This window comes from Marmota flaviventris, chromosome 13 (genome assembly GCF_047511675.1).
Source record: "Marmota flaviventris isolate mMarFla1 chromosome 13, mMarFla1.hap1, whole genome shotgun sequence".
Lineage (NCBI taxonomy): Eukaryota > Metazoa > Chordata > Mammalia > Rodentia > Sciuridae > Marmota > Marmota flaviventris.
In genome coordinates, this window is record NC_092510.1 from 41,417,509 (window position 1) to 41,438,322 (window position 20,814).

At 36.2% G+C, this 20,814-nt stretch overlaps 1 protein-coding gene, 1 non-coding gene and 1 pseudogene across 7 annotated transcripts in view; 2 read left to right on the plus strand and 1 right to left on the minus strand.

The window, feature by feature from the left end:
- Positions 1-248: 248 nt before the first annotated feature.
- Positions 249-20,814, plus strand: part of Ric1 (RIC1 homolog, RAB6A GEF complex partner 1) — a 135,509-nt gene continuing 114,943 nt past the window's right edge. For 3 of the 6 annotated variants that reach the window (XM_027943059.2, XM_071600617.1, XM_071600616.1), the window contains exon 1: positions 1,446-1,851. In XM_027943059.2, coding sequence (XP_027798860.1) covers positions 1,708-1,851 — 144 coding nt within the window. In that variant the 5' untranslated portion in view covers positions 1,446-1,707. Of the gene's footprint in view, positions 305-1,443; positions 1,852-20,814 lie in introns of those variants that run through there. The other 3 variants (XM_027943060.2, XM_071600618.1, XM_071600619.1) reach the window with 2 other exon arrangements.
- On the plus strand, positions 4,347-6,236 carry LOC114098841 (protein FAM204A pseudogene; annotated as a pseudogene).
- On the minus strand, positions 15,709-15,815 carry LOC114098877 (U6 spliceosomal RNA). The gene has a single exon (XR_003583807.1). It is a non-coding gene; the product is annotated as a U6 spliceosomal RNA (small nuclear RNA).

Sequence of the window (20,814 nt, forward strand, 5' to 3'; positions counted from 1 at the left end):
GGTGAAACTGCCAGTGGAATTGCTGCACCTTTAACACTTAATTTCCTCTCTTTTTCTACCAAGGACACAACGGAATCTAAGATGAAAAGTATGATGCAACTTTGTTGTTATTCTACAATTTTACTTTGGCAAGTTAAAAAATTCCTCTGGGCCTCTTTATTTGCCTAATGGTGTAATCCAGCTGGGTCAGCATTTCATACAGTGTTTCACTTATCAAATATTTTCAAAGTTTATGCTCTGTGGTTGGGGCAGGGATGGCGGGGAGAGCACAAGGAAAGAGACACAGTCTGACCACAAGAGGCTGGTGAGTGGTGAGACAGTTTTTTTTTATCACTTTTACGGAATGCAGCAAACGTTTAGAGAAATTATGAAAAATTTCGTGTTTCGTTATAGCAGTTTCAATGCTGTATCTGATACAGATTGTTACTTTGTTTGCTCTTAATTTTGCTAATAGTTAATGTTGGTTAATATTTTTAAAACCTTGGCTTTTTTAATTGAAAAACTAATATAAACACGGGCAAATTCAAACTACAAAAACAAAACAAAAAAACAAACAAACAAAAAACACAACGAGAAGCAAATCTGTCTTCTATTCCAGAACCCCCTTTCTCCACTCCACAACCCTCTCCCGACTCAAGTTAAATACCAAACTACATTATCTCTAGTCCGTTTCAGCTCTAAAATTTAAGTTCCTGTTTTTTGCAGAACATTATTGTGAGAGCAAAAGAGACAGTCTTGTCTTTGTCTCACAGAGTTGGTAGAGGGAAAGAATGCAAACTGAATTCCTGAAGTGCAGAGGACATACTCAAGTACTTTCATGGTAAGATGGTTTATTTTCTAATTGAGTAAAGGTCCTGTCTAGGACGTAAGCTCCATAAAGACAGGAACCTCATCACCAGCTCTCTACGTTGACCCTGCCCGGTATGCAAAAGGTGCTCACTCAGCTCTAGCCTTTCCCAGGCGGCTGCCCTGACTTTAAGATGGGAACCCGAGCGGGTGCCGTCACCCCCCAACCCCCACCCACGGCGGTGCAGAGTTGGGCCCGCCCCCAACCGGAGGCCCCACCAATCCAGAGAGGAAGTCAAATTTGGCCAGGCGAAGGGCGTGTTCCGCGGGCCGAGGTGCTCGGTCCCCACGTTCTCTCTCAACTCTGTCCACCTGAGTCTTACACGGCAGCCCCGCCCCTGACCATAAGCTCCAAATTGCAAGTGGGAGGTGCAGAGGAGCTAGAACAAAGTTAAATCACAGGCGTGTGGACGCAGCGTGGCAGCCGCCCATGAAGGTTGGGGCGGAGCTTCAGAAACCAGCAAGGGGGAGGGGAGAAGTCGCCAGAGCGCGCGCGCGCGCGCGCGCAGCGGCCCTCCCCGCCGACCCACTCGGCGCGGCGTGGTGACGCCCGCGCGGCCCGAGGAAGGGGCGGGGCCGGGGCGGGCCTCTACGCTCCTCCCGCCCTCTCTGGGTCCCGACTCTCCCTCCCCATCCCTCCTCGGTCTTCGGCCCCGTCAGCGCGGGGGTACCTTCGTCTCGTAGCATCGAGTCGGCCTGGCCCGGCCAGGCCAGCGGGCAGATGCCCCGAGCTGCCGCCGTCGCCACCGCCGTCTCGGCCGGTGGCGGTGTGGGAGGCGGGCGACCGGCCCGCGGCCGCTGAGTGTGACATATCGGGCCGGGGGCCGCCAGGGCTCCGGCGTCTGTGCCTTCTCTCGGACCATGTATTTCCTGAGCGGCTGGCCCAAGAGGCTGCTTTGCCCTCCAGGGAGTCCGGCCGAGGCTCCTTTCCACGTTCAGTCCGACCCTCAGAGGGCTTTCTTCGCCGTGCTGGCCCCGGCCCGCCTCAGCATCTGGTACAGCCGAGTAAGTAGAGCCCCCGCCGTGCTTCGCACTCCCTCCCTGGCGCCCTGGCACAGACCTGAGCCCGGGACCCCGGCCGCTTCGCGCCAGACTCTAGCTCTTGGTCCGCTCTCCCAGGTGGATGAAATCGCTGCTGCCGTAAATCCCTGCGCCTCCCCGCGTTGGACCGACAGCCGCGCACCGTGCAGACCCTGCGCGCTCCCTTAGCCGAGCCCAGACTTGCCCTCACTTCCCTTCCCTCATTCCTGAGGAGCAAATGTGTTTAAACTTTCCTCAATTAGAAATCCGGAGACTGTGGTCTTCCTGCTTTAAAGGTCGTTGTTTTGGAGTTAGGGAAAGCCTGTTGGGCTTTCCCAGTGTCAGACTTTGCAGGCCTTTGATAACTTAATTCTAGGAATTTGCAGCTGGAGTTATTTTTAACCAAAGGTCTGGTTTTTCGACTCCCTGCTTTGCTCCTAACATCCCTTACCCACTTTCAGGCCAGGTTCCCCCCCCCCCCCGCCCTTTTTTTAAACTGCTTTTGCACTCTTCAGAGAATTGGAAAGGGGTTAGGAGGAGCGGAAGTAGAACTCATTTCTGTCCGCGCTACTTACAACACCTGGAAATAATAAGACTTGGAGAGGGCATGGGACAGAGTGCTGTTTTTGCTTTGGATCTTGGTCATCTTTTTCCTTCTTGTATCTAATTACCGAGTAGGTAAGAGAAATAACTTGAAAAATAAGTGATGGATGGGATACTCCCTACTCTGCAAATGCTGCTATAGGTCTGTCTGTAAAGACTACAGAATTAAGAGTATAAAATACTTTTCTTTTTCCTCCAAAGAAGACAGTACTAATCGATGTTAGAATGAAGTTCTCTTCAAAGTTAATTTGACCATATAAAAATATTAGAACTGTGTGAAATACTGATTTAGTTTGGTTAACACCCCCCCCCCCCAAAAAAAAAAATCTTTATTACCTTTGGAATTCCTTAATGTCCTTGACTGTCCTCACAGCCTTAGTAAAACTGGTGATAGGATTTAGGTAATTCTTGTTATCTCCTTTGACTATCATAGTTGGACTGTAAATCAGACTATTTGCCATAAAGTTTTGCCTTATTAGTTTTTAAGTGTATATCAGAACAAAAGAGAATGTTATAAAGTCTTAATACCAGCAATAAGATAGTCTGTCCAGTGCTTAATTGCATTTTCAAATGTGTACATTGTACTTCATTTGGTTCTTAAATGAGATATTCATTTACAATGTATATGCCAGTTAAATAATTTTTAATTTTTTTAGGTGTATGCAGCTATTAGTTTTAAAAGTGCATGCAGAAAAAATGATTACATGAATTTTAAATTGTTTTTTGAATTTAGTATGTAATTTCACTTGACTGTAACATTATTTGCAAACTCTAAAATTTTTCTTATCTCTACAAAGGCAGACCTGTCATAATTTTAGATAAAAGAGAATTTAATATGAGGGATGAATAAACCAGAAGACTAAGCCACTTTGTCTCCCACAAAAGGAATATAAAAGTGGGCCTCCACTTTCTTAATGATGTTATGAATACTAAAAGTATCTACTATTTGGTATTTAGATACAATACCAATTTAAAAGTATTCATACTCCTTTTCTTTAAACTCCCATTCTATATACAACTCCTATTCGTGGAAATCTAGGGGGCCACTATTATTAAGATCTAGTATATAAAAAAATTCAGGTAATCTCTGGGTTCAGAGGTAAGAAGTAAAATGAAATACAGGAATACTTTAGGCGGCGGCTACATGGTACTGCGGGTTTACATTATAGTTAACCCTGATCTCTGGGGCATAAGCTTTTTTTTTTTTTTTTTCCTTGTAGATGAACACAGAGTATCTTTTATTTATTTTTATGTGATGCTGAGGATTGAATCCAGTGCCTTACACATGGGAGGCAAGCACTTTACCACTGAGCTATAGCCCAGCCCAGGGGCATAAGCTTTTTCACTTAGAAAGATCAGATATTGAGTCAGATTTTTTTTGTTTTTTGGGTTTTTTTTTTTTGCTTTTAAATCAGAGAACTCCAAGATTATTTAAAAATCTTTTTTCCATTTTTTTAATTGGTGTGTTATTATTGTACATAATGGTAGCATTTGTTGTTACATATTCTCTCTCTCTCTCTCTCACTGTCTCTCTCTCTCTCCCTATTTACTCTTTCCCTCACCTCTTCCCTCCTCCTGGACCCTTTCCTCTGCTCAACTGATCTCCCTTTGATTTTTATGAGGCCTTCATTCCACCACCTTTTCCTTTTTCCCTCTAGCTTCCACATCTGAGAAAAACCATGTGACCCTTGGCTTTCTGAGTTTGGCTTACTTCACTTAACATAATGTCTCAAGTTCTGTCTGTTTTCCTGCAAATGACAAAATTGCATTTTTCTCTATGGCTGAATAAAACTTCATTGTGTGTGTATCACATTTTCTTTATTCATCTATCAGTGAATACCTAGGCTGGTTCCATAGTTTGTCTATCGTGGGTATGCATGTATCAATATGGTATGATGACTTTAATTCTTTAGGATAAATTCAGAGGAGGGGTATAGCTGCTGGGTCACATGGTGTGAACCAGATGATTCTAAAGTCTGTGATTATCTGACTGGGTTCGCGAGGAACAAGTGCCTTTCTGGGATGTCTTTTCTCTCACTGTGAAAGCTCCACTTTTATTTTCTAGATAATTTCTAAACTTCCTGAAACGATGTAAGTTAAAATAAATTTAGGTTAGCAAGAAATTAAAAGTAAACTACCTCTAGGTAAATTAAGGAACTATTAGTTATACTCATATAATTTAGAGTGAATTGGTTTAAAATGTTTGCACTAAGAACATGAAAGCTTTTGAGTTTTAGAAAGGTTGTAGATGCAAGTAATTTTATGATATCAAGTGAATTTTGAAGATCTAAAGGGCTTTAGGTAGTTGAAATCTTACAGCTGCTTTGGAGACAGGGAGAAACATGTTCAAAGAGATGAGAGTATATAAGATTTGCTTGCTTAAAATTTTATTAGAGCTCACTTAGTAAATTAAACTTGCTAAGGAGGAATGCGTTTTTAAAAAGAGAAAACTAGTTTTGTGGAAGGAGCAAACAGTAAATAATCTAGGCCATTTTTTTTAATGTCCAAAAAAATTGCTATGTGGGAAATGTTAGTTACCCATGAGACTATGGAAACATTAAATTTAGTCTCTAAGAGTAACTTCTAAACATTTTGAGTCTTTGAACTTTTATATACCTCTTATAGCTACTATTATATATACTAAATAGCTATTGGAACTCATGTTATGGAGTCATATCTTTCCAGACTTATTTTTCAATCCCAAATATGAGAAATATACCATGGTGCTATTAGACTGTTTATGAACCAGAAGAGTTTCTATAGATAGTCACTTGACTTTTTGATAGACATCTTAAAATAGCATATTTTATTGTTTGAAGTTTTTATTGCTTCATTTTTGGTACGACGTGTTAATGTAAGTTTATTTTCTCTACATTGTAATTTAAAAAAAAAAAAAAAAACAACCTCTAGAGTCTAAAAAAGTAATCATCCATATATTTTGAAGCCCAAAAAAGGGTGTTAAAAGCAGGTATAGTATGTATATGTTAGTTTGAGGTGGTAGAAGTAGAACTTTATTGATGGAACAATTGATGTATTTCTGTCAAGGTTATTATAAAAGGGGTCTTAAGATGGATACAGCAGGGGTGCTTTCTGACCAGAGAAAAGACATAGACTGCTGCCTCCTGGCCTAAATGAAGGTGATATTGAATTGAATTCTGAAGATGAAGCCACACTAGAGAAGTCTGAACTGAACTTACAGGAAGATAAAGAGGATGGGACTCTTCGAGAAACAGAAATCTCAAATTTCTCTGCAGATGGACTGAAAATTGAAGCAGAGGCCAATGCAAATGCATATGGAGAGCGCCCATCTGGAATTTCCTTAAATTTGTGAAACAAATTTCAAGAGTTGCATAAAGATATTCTGAACAGAAAACCTCAAACTTCAGAGGGAAAAAGAGAAAACGTGCCAGATAATGAACAATCCTAAATGAAATCCAATGGACGGAGCTTACTTATTACTTAGTCTTTGGATGTAGTGATAGGTTTGAGCCCCCTGTTAAAAAGAAAAAGATTGACAAGTCAGGCCTTGAAAAGAAGATAGTCCAGGCTGTGGAGGAGTAAAATGTTGAGAAGCCTGAAGAGTTCAGCAAGCGGCTTGCTACTTGGGAGCTTGGTGTAAAAATTGCCAAAGCAAATGTTTGCCACAAGTTTGTAAAAGCCAAAAAGGAGGCTGGAAGGTCACAGGCTACTCAAAAAAAAGGAACTTAACGTTGAGGTTTGAAGCAATGAAGAGATGAAAAGCCAAAAGCAACATGGGATATATGTAATTTGTCAAGAGTTCTTCAAGATGCTTGTTAGACTCATGTGCTCAATTTACTGAAAAGATTTTCTTGACTACATTAAATATGTCAGGAAAGTGATAGAAATAGAAAAAAGTAAGCATAAAACTTTGAAGTTGATTATCAACTCTTTTCAGTCTTTTTCTAAGGAGTTCATTCTATTGAAGTGAATGAAATGAAGCATTTTGTTATTTGTGTAAGAAATTTAAGCATATGTACAAGAAAAAAAGATAGGATTTTATGTGTATAGACCTGCAGTATAAAATCAATTTTGCTTTTCATGTGTTTAGTAACTTGTGATCTGTGAGGTCCTTGTACTTTCTTACTTGGCATAACTACACTTTTTCTGAAATTGTGTTTTTAAGACTGGGTTTTGTTTTTAATGGATTAGTCATACATGCAAATAACCCTCAATTGATACTGTCCTCACAATGTCTTTAATTACCTTGATGCTATAAGAACTTTTTTTACTCTTAAAGTATTGTAAAAGGATTCAACTTTGAGGATTAAGCTGCTCTGTAAAATGGGATATGGTTTATGATTGACAGGGTGTTGACTCTAGGGGCCTTAGGATTATTCCTTTAATATACTGCTTACCAGTGAATGTGAAGGTCTACATATATGAACCACAAAGTGATACCCTAGAGTGTTGTCATTCTAAATTAGATAGATAGGCATCTCAGTTTTCAGGTCACAGATGATTTCAAATATTTATCATACCCTCAGAAGTATATCTGAACATCAGTTGTGAGAAACAGCATAAACAGGCAGTATACGAAAGGGATGAAGAGGCCTGTTATATGTAGAAAACATTATATTCAGAGATGTTAGTGTATTAATGTGATAAATCAAATTCTTGTGAGTGACTGTTTTGTTGGTTGCTGATAAAAAGTTGAAATGTGCACATGATCACTAGGCTTATAAATAAATTGTATGTCTTTGAGTAACCCTTAACAGAAACTTACATTCCTTTTGATATGTTGTAATAATGGCAAAAACAAGAGTTAGATATCTAAAGAACCAAGCTATAGGATCAGATATATGATTAACAGTGCACTCTCAGGAGGCCATTTAATTTATATCCACATTTTCTCAATATCCCCATTTCTTGCTCTTTCAGCTCTATTCTGTTACTGCCTCCAGAGATCTTGTTTATAAATTTACTGCTCTGAAAGCCTTCCAGGGTTCACTTTTTATTAAAGAATTAAAGCTCAAACTTGTAAGTTTGATACCAGAGATACACCCCTCCTGGGCTGTTCTCTTGCTCCATCTTTACCATTAGAATGTTATCTATACTTGGCTTTTGTTGAAACCCTTCTTTCTCTATGAGTCCTTCTTCTTATAACCATATGTTGATGACTACTGTTTTGTTTTTCCCCCAGCTTTTTGAGGTATAATTAACAAAAATTGTATATACTTAAGGTATACTATGTGATATTTTGATATATATATACATTGTGAAGTGATAACCATAATCAAGCTAATATATATATACTTCACTATATATACTTCACTACTTCACTTGACATAGTTACTCTCATGTCTATAACACTTAAGATCTATTCTCTTGGGCTGGGGTTGTGGGTCAGTGATAGAGCGCTCACCTAGCACGTGCGAGGCACTGGGTTCGCTCCTTAGCACCACGTAAAAATAAACAAATAAAAAAAATAGAGGTATAAAAACAAACAAACAAAATAGTTCTATAAAAAAAATCTGTTCTCTTAGCAAATATGTATATAACATATTGTTATTAACTGTAGTCACCATCTTGTGTGTGTGTATAAATATATATTTAATATTTTTTTAGTTGTCAATGGATCTGTATTTTTTTACTTATTTGTATGTGGTGCTGAGGATCAAACCCAGTCCATCACACGTGGGAGGCAAGCCCCAGCCTCACCATCTTGTATATTAAACCTTCAGAATTTATTTACTTTGAAACTGAAGGTTTGTACTTTGACTAAACACCCACCCTGCCCCATTTCCCCACCCTCTAGTTTCTGGCAACTGCTGTCTGTTGTCTCTCTATATGTGTTCACATATGAGATCATGCAACTTGTGTGATGATGCAATCTGTTCTGTGCTTGGCTTCCATTAATGTCATTATGGTTCACCCACGTAGCAAATGCCAGGATTTCCTTATCTTTTTAAGGCCAAGTAATATTCCATTGTGTATATACTGTTGCAAAATGTGGATACTAAGAATAACAACTTACAGGGTTTTGTGTATCTTGATGTACACCACATTTTCTTTATTCATTTGTTTTCAGTTCTTAGCTTGTTTCCTATTCTGTATGGAAATATTTCCATATTTGAATAATGCTACAGTAAATATGGGAGTACAGCTGTTTGAGATACTGATTGCAGTTCTTTTGGAGTACATATGTAGATCTATCTGTGTGCACGCGCGCTAGTGTATGTGTGTGTGGAATTGCTAGAGCATGTAATAGTGCTATTTTTAATTTTTTAAGATACCTCTGTAATGTTTTTCATATGGCTATACCAATTTACAGTGTCACCAACAATGTGCAGGAGTTCCCTTTTCCTCCATCTTTACCAGTTTTTTTTTTTTTTTATCATTTCACTTTTGACAAAATCCATTCTAACAGTTACGAGACAACATCTCATTTTTATTTGTGTTTGTATTTCCCTGATCATTAGTGATTTTGAACCCCACTGGCCATTTTTATGTTTCAGGTCTTTTGCGTTTTTTAAATTTTATTTTATTTTTCCCCCTATTGAGTTGTATGAATTCTTTAAGTGTCTTGGGAGCTAATGCTCCCTATCAGATATATGGTTTACAAATATTTTCTCGCATTCCATAGGTTGTCTCTTCGTTTTGTTGGTTGTTTCCTTTGCTGTGCACTCATTCTTTAGTTTTATGCAGTTTCATTTATTTATTTATGCTTTTCTTGGCCTGTGCTTTAGGTGTCATCTAAAAATTATTACCAAGGTCAATATGAAGGAGTTTTTCTTGTTTTCTTCCAAAATTTTAGTGGTTTCAGGTCTTAAGTGCTTATCTTAAGTTGTATATGGTGTAATATGAGGGTAGTCTTCTTCTTTTTCATATAATTTTCCATTTTTACCAAAATCATTTATTGAAAAGAGTAGTTTCCCTGATGTGTAATTTTTTTTTTTTTTTTTAGTTGTAGATTGACACAATACCTTTATTTTGTTTATTTAGCTTTTTTTATGTGGTGCTGGGGATTGAACCCAGTGCCTCACGCATGCTAGGCAAGTGCTCTACCACTTAGCCACAACCCTAACCCTGATGTGTAATCTTTTTCTTTTTTTGAATATCTTTTTAGTTGTTGATAGACCTTTATTTATTTATATGTGGTGCTAAGAATCGAACCCAGTGCCTCACACGTGCCAGGCAAGTGCGCCCGCTGAGCCACAGCCCCAGCCTTTGATGTGTAATCTTGATAACCTTTGTTGAAGATTAGTTGACCATATATGCATGTATAGGCTTATTTCTGGAATGTCCTGTTCATTGGGCTGTGTGTGTGGTTTTCATGTCAATATCACACTATTTTGATTATTGTAGCTTTATAATATACTTTGAAATTAGGTAATGTGATGATTCCATTTTTTTCTTTCTCAAGATTGCTTTGGCTATTTGTAATTCTTTTTTGAGTTCTCTGTGAATTTTAAGATTGTTTTAAAATTTCTATGTCATTGAGATTTTGATAGAGATTGTATTGAATTTGTAGATCACTTTGGGTAGTATGGATGTTTTAGCAATATTAATTGTTTCAACCCATGAACATGGCATACCTTTCCATTTATTCATATATTCAGTTTCTTTCATCAGTATTTTAGAGTCACCGCCCTGGTTTATTTATTTTAAGCATTTTATTTTTGAGGACTAATATAAATAGTATTGTTTTCTTTCCCTCATTCTTTTTTGGGAGAGGGGTGGAACAGTGATGGGAATCACACCCATAGTGTTGTACATGCTAGGCAGACACTTTACCACTGAACTACACCTCAGCCCTGTTTTCTTAACTTCTTTTTCAGTTTGTTGTTAGTATATAGATTATAGAATTATATAGTATATAGAGGATTGTAGATTTTTTATAATGATTTTGCATTCTGAAAATTTAGTGTATTCATTTATTTTAACAGATGTTTGTATGGTCTTTAGAGTTTTCTAAAGAGCATGTCATCTATGTTCTTATATCTAGAGACAATTTTACTTTCTACTTTGAACTTTTGCTTTGTCTTTCACACTCATGCTTTGTTTATCCAACTATATTATAAATTTCTGAAGGATAGAAATTACCTTATTTCCTGTTATTCCTAGTGCCTCCCACAAAGCAAATGCTGAGTAGCTTTTTAGAAATTAATTCAAAATATATCACCTTTTGTGTAGCACAGAATTTTCAAAAGATTTAATAATTGGAAGATTTTTAAAAATATGATGTAGTAACAAAAACAGTACTACTAACTTACAACTTAAGTTCAGAAAACCTAAAATTGGAGTTTATAGGAAGTGATGGTGAATTAAGTGCAGTTTTGTTTCATGCAGTTCAAATTATATTAGAAAAGTGTTAAGTGGTAAAAGATTCTACTTTAATTATTAGGTAATCTGTAGTCTATCAGAGTTTAAACTAGTATACAGTCATTCATATAGAATCAAATTTCTGGTTCCAAGAATGTATTTTTATTGACCTGATTTATGGAAAAAGAGAAAGAAGTATTATAAACATTTAAAGAGGATATTTCAGCCATCTTCAGGTACTCATGAATCATTGACATGGTCCATATTATGGTTGAGCACTCATCTGGAGTTTACTGTTGATTAGAACCAAACTTAGTTTTTCCACATGCCTCATTCATGATTTTTGTTCTATTCTCATACAACCTATTCATTTTAACTTTTAAATATAGAATTCTCATTAAGCCAGGTTTCCTCCACACTCCTGTATTCGCAGCACTAGGGAGGCTGAGACAGGAGAATCACTTGAGCCCATGAGTTGGGACAAATCACGAATCCTGTGGGGAACTCCCACAAAATAATTTATACTTTTGTCATAAATGGAATGCTGGGACAGTTTACAGGAATAAAGATTACCATATGAAGCAGTGCAGTGAAAACAATGTTATGAAAATACAGTTTCTAATAGAGGCTCTTTCCTCTTTGTTAAAAAGGGGAATTAGCAGATAAATGTAAGGTGTTTATGAGTGAACTATCACCTTGTACAGATTTCCTCCTAAATCAACAGGATTGAAGGATTGAAAAAAAATTTTCTCGTTATTATGTATCTAATAATAGTGCTTTTATGTCACCTAAAATAGTGATATAGGAACTGCATTAAAACATTTTACCTAACAAAAACAAAACAATAAAAAATTTACCTATATTAGTTTATTAGGCAATTTAATTACAATAAATAAGTGTACAACTTAAAAATATTTAAAAATGTTTAGTTCACACTTGCCACAAAATGAGACAGTTCCTTAATTCAAATTTCTTACTGAACAGTAGATGTCAGTTGGTTGAAATCATGGAAGTTTCTTACTTTTAAGTTTATTATACTTGCTTTACTTGGAGTTGCTGTTTGTTTCTGCAAGGGATTTGCTTTAATTTCAGTCATATATCATACATAAATTTGCATATGAATATCCAGATATAGTAGAATTCACTGTAGTTTCATTTTTTTAAAACAGATTTGAGGTATATAAAAATGCATGTACTACAAGTGCTCAGTGACTTTTAGTAATTTTTAGAGTTGTGCAACTATCACCACAGTCTAGTTTTAGAACATTTATATCAATCCCATTCTGCCCATTTATAATCAACCTCTGCTTTCACTCCAGCCTCAGGAAACTATTGGTTTGTGTCTGTTCCTTTCCATCTGGCTTTTCTGGAAATTTCATCTCAGTGAAATGCCTGACTTTTATTTATTTATATATATTTAAATTTTTTATGTGTTCTTTTTTAGTTATCTATGACAGGAGAAGTATTTTGACATTTCATACATACATGGAATATAACTTCCCATTTTTGTAGTCATATTACATGATGTGTCTGACTTTTATTTAATATAATGTTTTTGAGGTATGTACAAGTGTAAGGCTCATTTTCATTACTGAATATTATTCCATTATAAGGATGTGTCACATTTTTAAAAATTCATTCACCAGTTAATGGTATGTGGGATGTTTCTAGTTTTTTGTCATTTTGAATAATGCTGCTGTAAACATTTGTGTACACACCTTTGTGTGGACATATACTATCATTTCTTCTGGTGGGACACCTAGGAGTAGAATTGCCATAAGTTTATGTTTAACTTCTTAGGAAAAGTGTCAAACTGTGAGCCAGAGTTGCTGTAGCAGTTTACATCTTCATCAGTAATATAGGAAAGTTTCTGTTTCTGCACACTCATTTTAGTGGATTTGTAATGGTGTCTCATTTGTGGCTTTATTTTGTATAAATACAACTAATAGTATTTAGCATGTTATTATACACTTATTAATTGTATACTTTATTTGGTGAAAAGGATTTTGCCCATTTTGGATAATATAAATGATTTCTTTAATCTTTAAAATATTATTCTAAGTATTATTGTTTGTTTAAGAAAATACAACCTGTCCCCATTATTTTCCTATAAAATTTTATACAAATTTTAAAACTTTCAGAACACCTAGTTATCACCTAGATCCCAAACAGTTGTCCACATTCTGCCTTATTATTTGCTTGTATTTGTGTTTATGTCTGTATATTTGTAGAACTATTTAGAAGTTGCAGATATCAGGATGTTTCACTAGTACCTAAATATGTCCATCTTCTAAAAATGACAATAATATGTAACCATGGTATAGTTATCAGAAAATTCATCATTCTTACAAGAAAAAGTTGGCTACGATCTACATACTGTGGGGTCAGGCTCCAAATTCCTCAATAGGACACCCATAGCACAAGAGTTAATAACTAGAATCAACAAATGGGACTTACTCAAACTAAAAAGTTTTTTCTCAGCAAAAGAAACAATAAGAGAGGTAAATAGGGAGCCTATATCCTGGGAACAAATCTTTACTCCTCACACTTCAGATAGAGCCCTAATATCCAGAGTATACAAAGAACTCAAAAAATTAAACAATAAGAAAACGAATAACCCAATCAACAAATGGGCCAAGGACCTGAACAGACACTTCTCAGAGGAGGACATACAATCAATCATCAAGTACATGAAAAAATGCTCACCATCTCTAGCAGTCAGAGAAATGCAAATCAAAACCACCCTAAGATACCATCTCACTCCAGTAAGATTGGCAGCCATTATGAAGTCAAACAACAACAAGTGCTGGCGAGGATGTGGGGAAAAGGGTACTCTTGTACATTGCTGGTGGGACTGCAAATTGGTGCGGCCAATTTGGAAAGCAGTATGGAGATTCCTGGGAAAGCTGGGAATGGAACCACCATTTGACCCAGCTATTGCCCTTCTCGGACTATTCCCTGAAGACCTTAAAAGAGCGTACTACAGGGATACTGCCACATCGATGTTCATAGCAGCACAATTCACAATAGCTAGACTGTGGAACCAACCCAGATGCCCTTCAATAGATGAATGGATTAAAAAAATGTGGCATTTATACACCATGGAGTATTACGCAGCACTAAAAAATGACAAAATCATGGAATTTGCAGGGAAATGGATGGCACTAGAGCAGATTATGCTAAGTGAAGCTAGCCAATCCCTAAAAAACAAATACCAAATGTCTTCTTTGATATAATGAGAGCAACTAAGAACAGAGCAGGGAGGAAGAGCAGGAAGAAAAGATTAACATTAAACAGAGACATGAGGTGGGAGGGAAAGGGAGAGAAAAGGGAAATTGCATGGTAATGGAGGGAGACCCTCATTGTTATACAAAATTACATATAAGAGGTTGTGAGGGGAATGGGAAAATAAACAAGGAGAGAAATGAATTACAGTAGATGGGGTAGAGAGAGAAGATGGGAGGGGAGGGGATGGGGGATAGTAGAGGATAGGAAAGGCAGCAGAATACAACAGACACTAGTATAGCAATATGTAAAACAGTGGATGTGTAACCGATGTGATGCTGCAATCTGTATACGGGGTAAAAATGGGAGTTCATAACCCACTTGAATCAAAGTGTGAAATATGATATGTCAAGAACTATGTAATGTTTTGAACAACCAACAATAAAAATTAAAGGAAATAAATAAATTTAAAAAGTAAAAAAAAAAGAAAATTCATCATTCTTTAATTTCTGCTAATATGTAGTTTAATTTGAAATTTCCCAAGATATTCCACATATTACTTGTATAGTCTTTTTCTAAAAACTAAGGTATATACAAGATCCATTGCATTGCTATATATTTTTTTAAACTCTCAACCTAAAAAGGTAGTCTTTCCTTCTTTCTCACTTTGTTACAAAAATTGATTTTTGGTAAATTAGGCCACTTTGCATGAAGACCACCCCACATTCTTTTTTTTTTTTTTTTTGGTTTATTCTTTTTAGTTATACATGACAGAATTTACTTTGACAGAATTTGATTATACAAGCATGGAATATATTTTATGCTAATTAGGACCCCATTCTTGTGGAGGTACAAAACGGTGGGATTCACTATGGTGTATTCATATATGTACATAGGAAAATGATTTGGCATTCATTCCACTGTCTTTTCTTTTCCTATCACCCCTCTCTTCCCCTAATTCCCCTGAATATCTATTGAATATCTTCCCTCTTATTATCAGCAAAAACATTCAACCTTTGGCTTTTGGGGACTGGCTTATTTCACTTAGCATGAGATTTCCCGGTTCCATACATTTACCAGCAAAGGTCATGAAGTTATTCTTTTTAATGACTGAGTAGTAAATACTCCATTGTGTATGTATACCACATTTTCTTTATCCATTCATCTGTTTAAGGGCACATAGCTTGGCTCCATAGTGTAGCTATTGTGAATGGAGCTGCTGTAAACATTGATGTGGCCATGTCACTGTAATATGTTGATTTTAACTTCTTTGGATATATACCAAGGAATAGGATAATTGTGTCAAATGGTGGTTCCATTCCTAGTTTTGAGGAATATTCATACTGCTCCAGAGGGGTTGAACCAATTTGCATTCCCACCAGCAATGTATGAAAAACCATTTTCCCCACATCCTTGCCAACATTTATTATTACTTGTATTCTAATAATTGCCATTCTGACTAGAGTGAGGTGAAATTTCAGTGTAGTTTTAATTTGCATGTAGTTTTAATTTGTTAGAGATGCTGAATATTTTTTTCATGCATATGTTGACCATTCATATTTCCTTTTCTGAGAAGTGTCTGTTCAGTTTCTTTACCCATTTATTAATTGAATGATGATGATGATGATGATGATGATGATTGGTGTTAAGTTTTTGAGTTCTTTATATATCCTGGAAATTAACACCCTGTATGAGGCAAAGATTTTCTTCCATTCTGTAGGCGTGCTCTCCACATTCTTGGAACGCTTCACAAATTTGCATATCATCCTTGTGCAGGGGCCACGTTAATCTTCTCTGTATCACTCCAGTTTTAGTGTATGTGCTGCCAAAGTGGGCACCATCCCACAATCTTGATTTAGCTAATTGCTAAAGTTTTCTTGTATCTTTTTCCTGTTGTAAACTAAGTTAAAGACTAAAGTTAAACATATCTTATGTGAATACTTCATAGATGATGTTGTATAAATTTATTTTAAGGAGTTTATATTCAAAAATATTTGTTAATGAATAAGTAGTATTTCATAGAATAAAGAATAGTGTAACAAGGTGGGTGAGAAAACAGCCTGATTTTAATAACAGCAAGGTAGACATAAAACAGGTTGAAAATGAGCTTTAGATATTCTTTGAAAATTATTCATTTCTTGTAGGAAAGAAAAAAGTTACCAAAGATATTGGTAAGCTGCTTCTTATAAATGAAGTTGGTCATCTCAGTTTAATGCCAAGAGCATTAGTGTTTACATTGAGAAATTAGTCACAGTTGCCATTGGCTGTTTCCCTTAAAGAAAGGGCCTTTTGAAGATCAAGGAATGTTTGAAGTATGAAGTTAGTTACTTGTCATTACTGATGAAGTGACAGTAGAAGAAACTGCGCATTACTGATTCTAAGTGCCTTGTGTCTGTTTTGAAAGCAATAAGTAATGGATCATCAACAATTAACCAGAAAATCTTTTTGGGAAATCCTCTAAAGTATATTAGAAATCTTTCCTGTCTTTAGAAATAGCATTCAGTATAGTTGAATAATGGCTTATTTTTTTTTGGGGGGGGGGACATATCTTCTTCAGGTAAATCTTATGTAATATGTGAAGTGTTGAATTTAAGTAAAGTTTGACAAGTGTATATACTTATGTAACCACTATTTGAATCAAGATTCAAAACATTTTCAACATTCCAGAAGGTTCTCTGTACCCACTTCAGGTCAGTCTGCTGCCCCTTCCTCCATGCAAATGGTAGTTTGCCTTGGTCCCAGCCCTGTACAACCAGAGAGTTTGTCCAGTCAAAAAGCTAGTAAACAAATGTCAGATCCAGTACTTCAACCTTGCATTCAAACTTTGGTCTGTATTCTTAACCCTAATATTATATTCTCCAATGGTGTTTTGTTAGGGTCTGTAAACAAGTCTGGATGGCACCTGGCATTTTGCCAGAGGGAGTGGTTTGTGAAGTAACCCAGCGAGCCATTAAGTGTGGAGATTCCTTATTGGTTGACTGCTGTATCTAGTTTATGTTAATTAAGATAAGCTGTGTGTAATGTATATATACCCCTCCGGTCCTACAATAAACGGCTCCCACTCCTGCTGTATCAGTGTACACAAGTTGTTCGTCACCCCCTGGTTATTTTGCTGCAGCCTGACTGTGGAAGTGATTGTGGTATGAATAAACTTTTGTGAGCTGGCCAGGGAATCTAATCACCACATATAAGGAATTTTCTTGTAGAAGAAATTATCTTAAAGAAGTCCAGCAATCAACTTACAGATTCAGTTACTAGAACATAACCTCTCTTGAAAAGTTGGTTAACCCAATTTTAAAATGGACAATTAACTTGAATAGGCATCTTTAAAGAAGATACACAAGTAGTTCAATATGTTTATATTGAACATAAAAGATTTCCAATAGCATTCATTTTTAGAGATGTGTAAATCTAAACTTCACATTCACTAGAATGGCTACAAAAAAAAAAAAAAGATAATAACAAGGGTTTATAAAGATGTGGAGAAGTTGAAATCCTGTGTATCGTGGAAACAGTTTTACAAAAAGTTAAACATAGAGTTATCATATGGCCTAGCAATTCCATTCCTAGGTATATATCCTAAAGAACTGATAGAAGGTATTCAAACAAAAACTTGTGCATGAACTTTCATAGTACACTATTAATAATAGCCAAAGGTGGAAACAACCCAAATGTCCATGAACAAGTGAATGGATAACCACAAAATGGTATATCTATAAAGGGGAATATTATTCAATCATAAAAGAAATTAAATATTAATATGTGGTACAACATGGGTAGAACCTTAAAACATTATGCTAAATGCAAGAAGACAGACACAAAAGGCCATATATTTTATAATTTTATTTATATAAAATGCCCAGAATTGACAAATTCATAGTCTCAGAAAGAAAGATTATTAGAAAAATTATTAGTTGCTGTGGGTCAGGAGAAGGAGGGAATGGGGAGTGACTGCTAATGGATACAGAGTTTCGTTGAAGGGGTAATAAAAATATTTTCTTACTTGAACTAGCCACATTTCAAGTGTCCAGTAGTCACATGTGACATATCTGTTATATTGGAGTGTACAGAGGTAAGACATTTCTGTTATTGCAGTAAGGTTTTATTGGACAGTGTTAGTAAAGACATACAGTTTAACATACACACTAGGATGTTTTTATTTGCTCTTAATACCCCAGTTCCCAGTTATTATGGATCATTTACAGAAAATGTTATGAGCAGAATCATGATCACTCCCTAAAAGAGAATGTTGATATCCTAACCTGTTATTTCAAAATATGACCTTATTTGGAAATAAGGTGTTTACACAGGAAATCAAGTTAAAATGACATCATTAGGGTGGGCCTTAATTCTACATAACTGATGTCCTTGTAAAAAGGGGAAATTTGGGCACAAACACACATATACATAGAAGAAAGACTATGTGAATATATTAGATCTCTCAGATAAAGGAAGCAGAGCAGGACTGGAGGTAAATTTCTGAGCTAGTGGCTCACCACATCTCACCTCTCCAAGTCCAAGCAGCAAAGCTCAGTCCCCATCAGGATTTTTGGGACTGAGTATGCCAGCTGTTTTGTATGTGGACCTTGTAGCCTGCCAAATGTCTGGAAATGAAAAGGAAAATTCCTAGTGCTTGCAGTGGTGACAGCTAGGAGGTAGGAGTGATACATTTTCAAGCCAGGAACACTAAAGATAGCCAGTAAACACCAAAAACTAAAAAGGAAGAAAGTATCCTCCTTTAGAACTGTCAGGAAGCATGATTTTGCTGACACTTTGATTTCAGAGTTTGAGCTCCAGATGTTGAGAGAATGCAAATTTTTGATGTAAGCCACCCAGTTTTTGGTACTTGAACAGCAGGCCTAGGAAACTTCTACAGAGAACATACTCAACAGTTATATAATCTTGAGTGAACTTTTTTTTGGGGGGGGAGGGGAGTGCTAGGGATTGAACTGAGTGCCTTAGGCATGCCGGGCAACTCCTCTTACTGACCTACATCCCCAGCCCTTGAGTGAACTAATTTTGAAAATGAAGTTTGTTATTAAGATTTAAAAGATCAAGCTGAATCTCTTTTGCAGATATTCTCCAAATACAGCCATAACCTTAAATCTTAAAACATTAACAAAAGATACTAGTAGGCATGTAAATATCATGAATAACTGTAGGGTCATTTGTAATCATCCTGTTTTACAGTTTATACAGTACATTGAATTGGACCACGTATGATTGGAGACCCCTAACCACAACATTACTCATTTAGAAATTAATTTTCTTTATCAGAAAATTTAATTTGTAGCTGGTCATGGTGGCACATGCCTGTAATTCCAGCAGCTTGGGAAGATTGGGAGTTCAAAGCCAGCTTCCGCAATGGCAAGGCACTATGCCATTCAGTGAGACCCTCTCTAAATAAAATACAATAGGCTGGGGATGTGGCTCAGTGGTTGAGTGTCCCTGAGTTCAATCCCTGGTACTCCCCTCCACACCCCTCCCCCGCCCAAAAAAAAGAAGAAAAAGAAAATTTAATTTGTAAATTTCTTTCAGAATACATATCAACAGAATAGTGAGTAAATTATAGAAGCATATGTATATAATTTCAGAATTGAAAATAGTGGGTTAGTTCTCTGATAGCTACAGGTACATATATTTAAGAGCACTCAGGAAACTTTAGAGTTGTGAATAGTGAGTCATTTCTTAATCTGACTGGTGGGTTTGTAGGTGTTCATTATTTATCATTTGTATACTACATATGTTTATATCAAATATTTTGTCAAAAACTTTATACTATCTGAGTCTATGGAAAGAACTACATTGACGAAAGTGGTGTATTACTGGTATTTACAGATAGGTATTTCCTTTCATATTCTTTATGGATAATCAAAGAATATAGAACTCAAAATATTAGTTGGTGTAACAAAATTAGTAAGAATGTTTTAATAGCATGAAACTTTACAAAAGGATTTGTGAATACTCTATGGAATATATTTTTATGTTGCAAAATTATGTTTCTTATTGAAAGAAACTGCATTTTAAAATAACTTTAGCAGACTTTACATACACATGTATTTAGAAATAGAGTGTTGTAGAGGGTAAAATTGCTTCCGAGAAAAGTTTTTTTTTTTTTTTTTTTTAATGGAATCAACAATTAACTTAGAGGCTTTAAACATGTTGATTCTTGCTATTTAGAGAGTCAAAAATAGTGCTCATTAAAATCTGGGCAAAATGCAAGTCACTTAGGAAGAGATGATACTAAAGAATACTAGTTATCTGCTTTACATCAAGATTTAGTAGTCTTAGAAACCCACATTATTGTATATTATTCTGTTTGTTTCAGAATGGGTGTGTAGAGTAAAAACCTCAGATTTGGTGTGCTTCTGACTCACCAAACTAATTTACTTTTTTTTTTTTTTGGGTACCAGGGATTGAACTCAGGGCACTTAACCACTGAGCCACATCCCCAGCCTTTTTTTGTATTTTATTTAGAGACAGGATCCCCTTAGTTGCTAAGTGCCTAGGTAAGTTGCTGAAGCTATCTTTGAACTCTTTTCTTTTTTTTTTTTTTTTTAGTTGTAGGTGGACACAATACCTTTATTTATTTTTTATGTGGTGCTGAAAATTGAACTCAGTGCCTCAGGCATGTTAGGCAAGCACTCTATCTCTGAGCCACAACCCCAGCCCTGTCTTTGAACTCTTGATCCTTCAGCCTCAGTCTCCCAAGCTGCAGGAATTACAGGCATGTGCTACCATACCTAGCCTAAGTTACTCATTTTTAAAAATAAAAAAATTATAACATATTTAAATATTGAAACAATAAGAAATGAAAAATTAGTAAATAGTAAAACA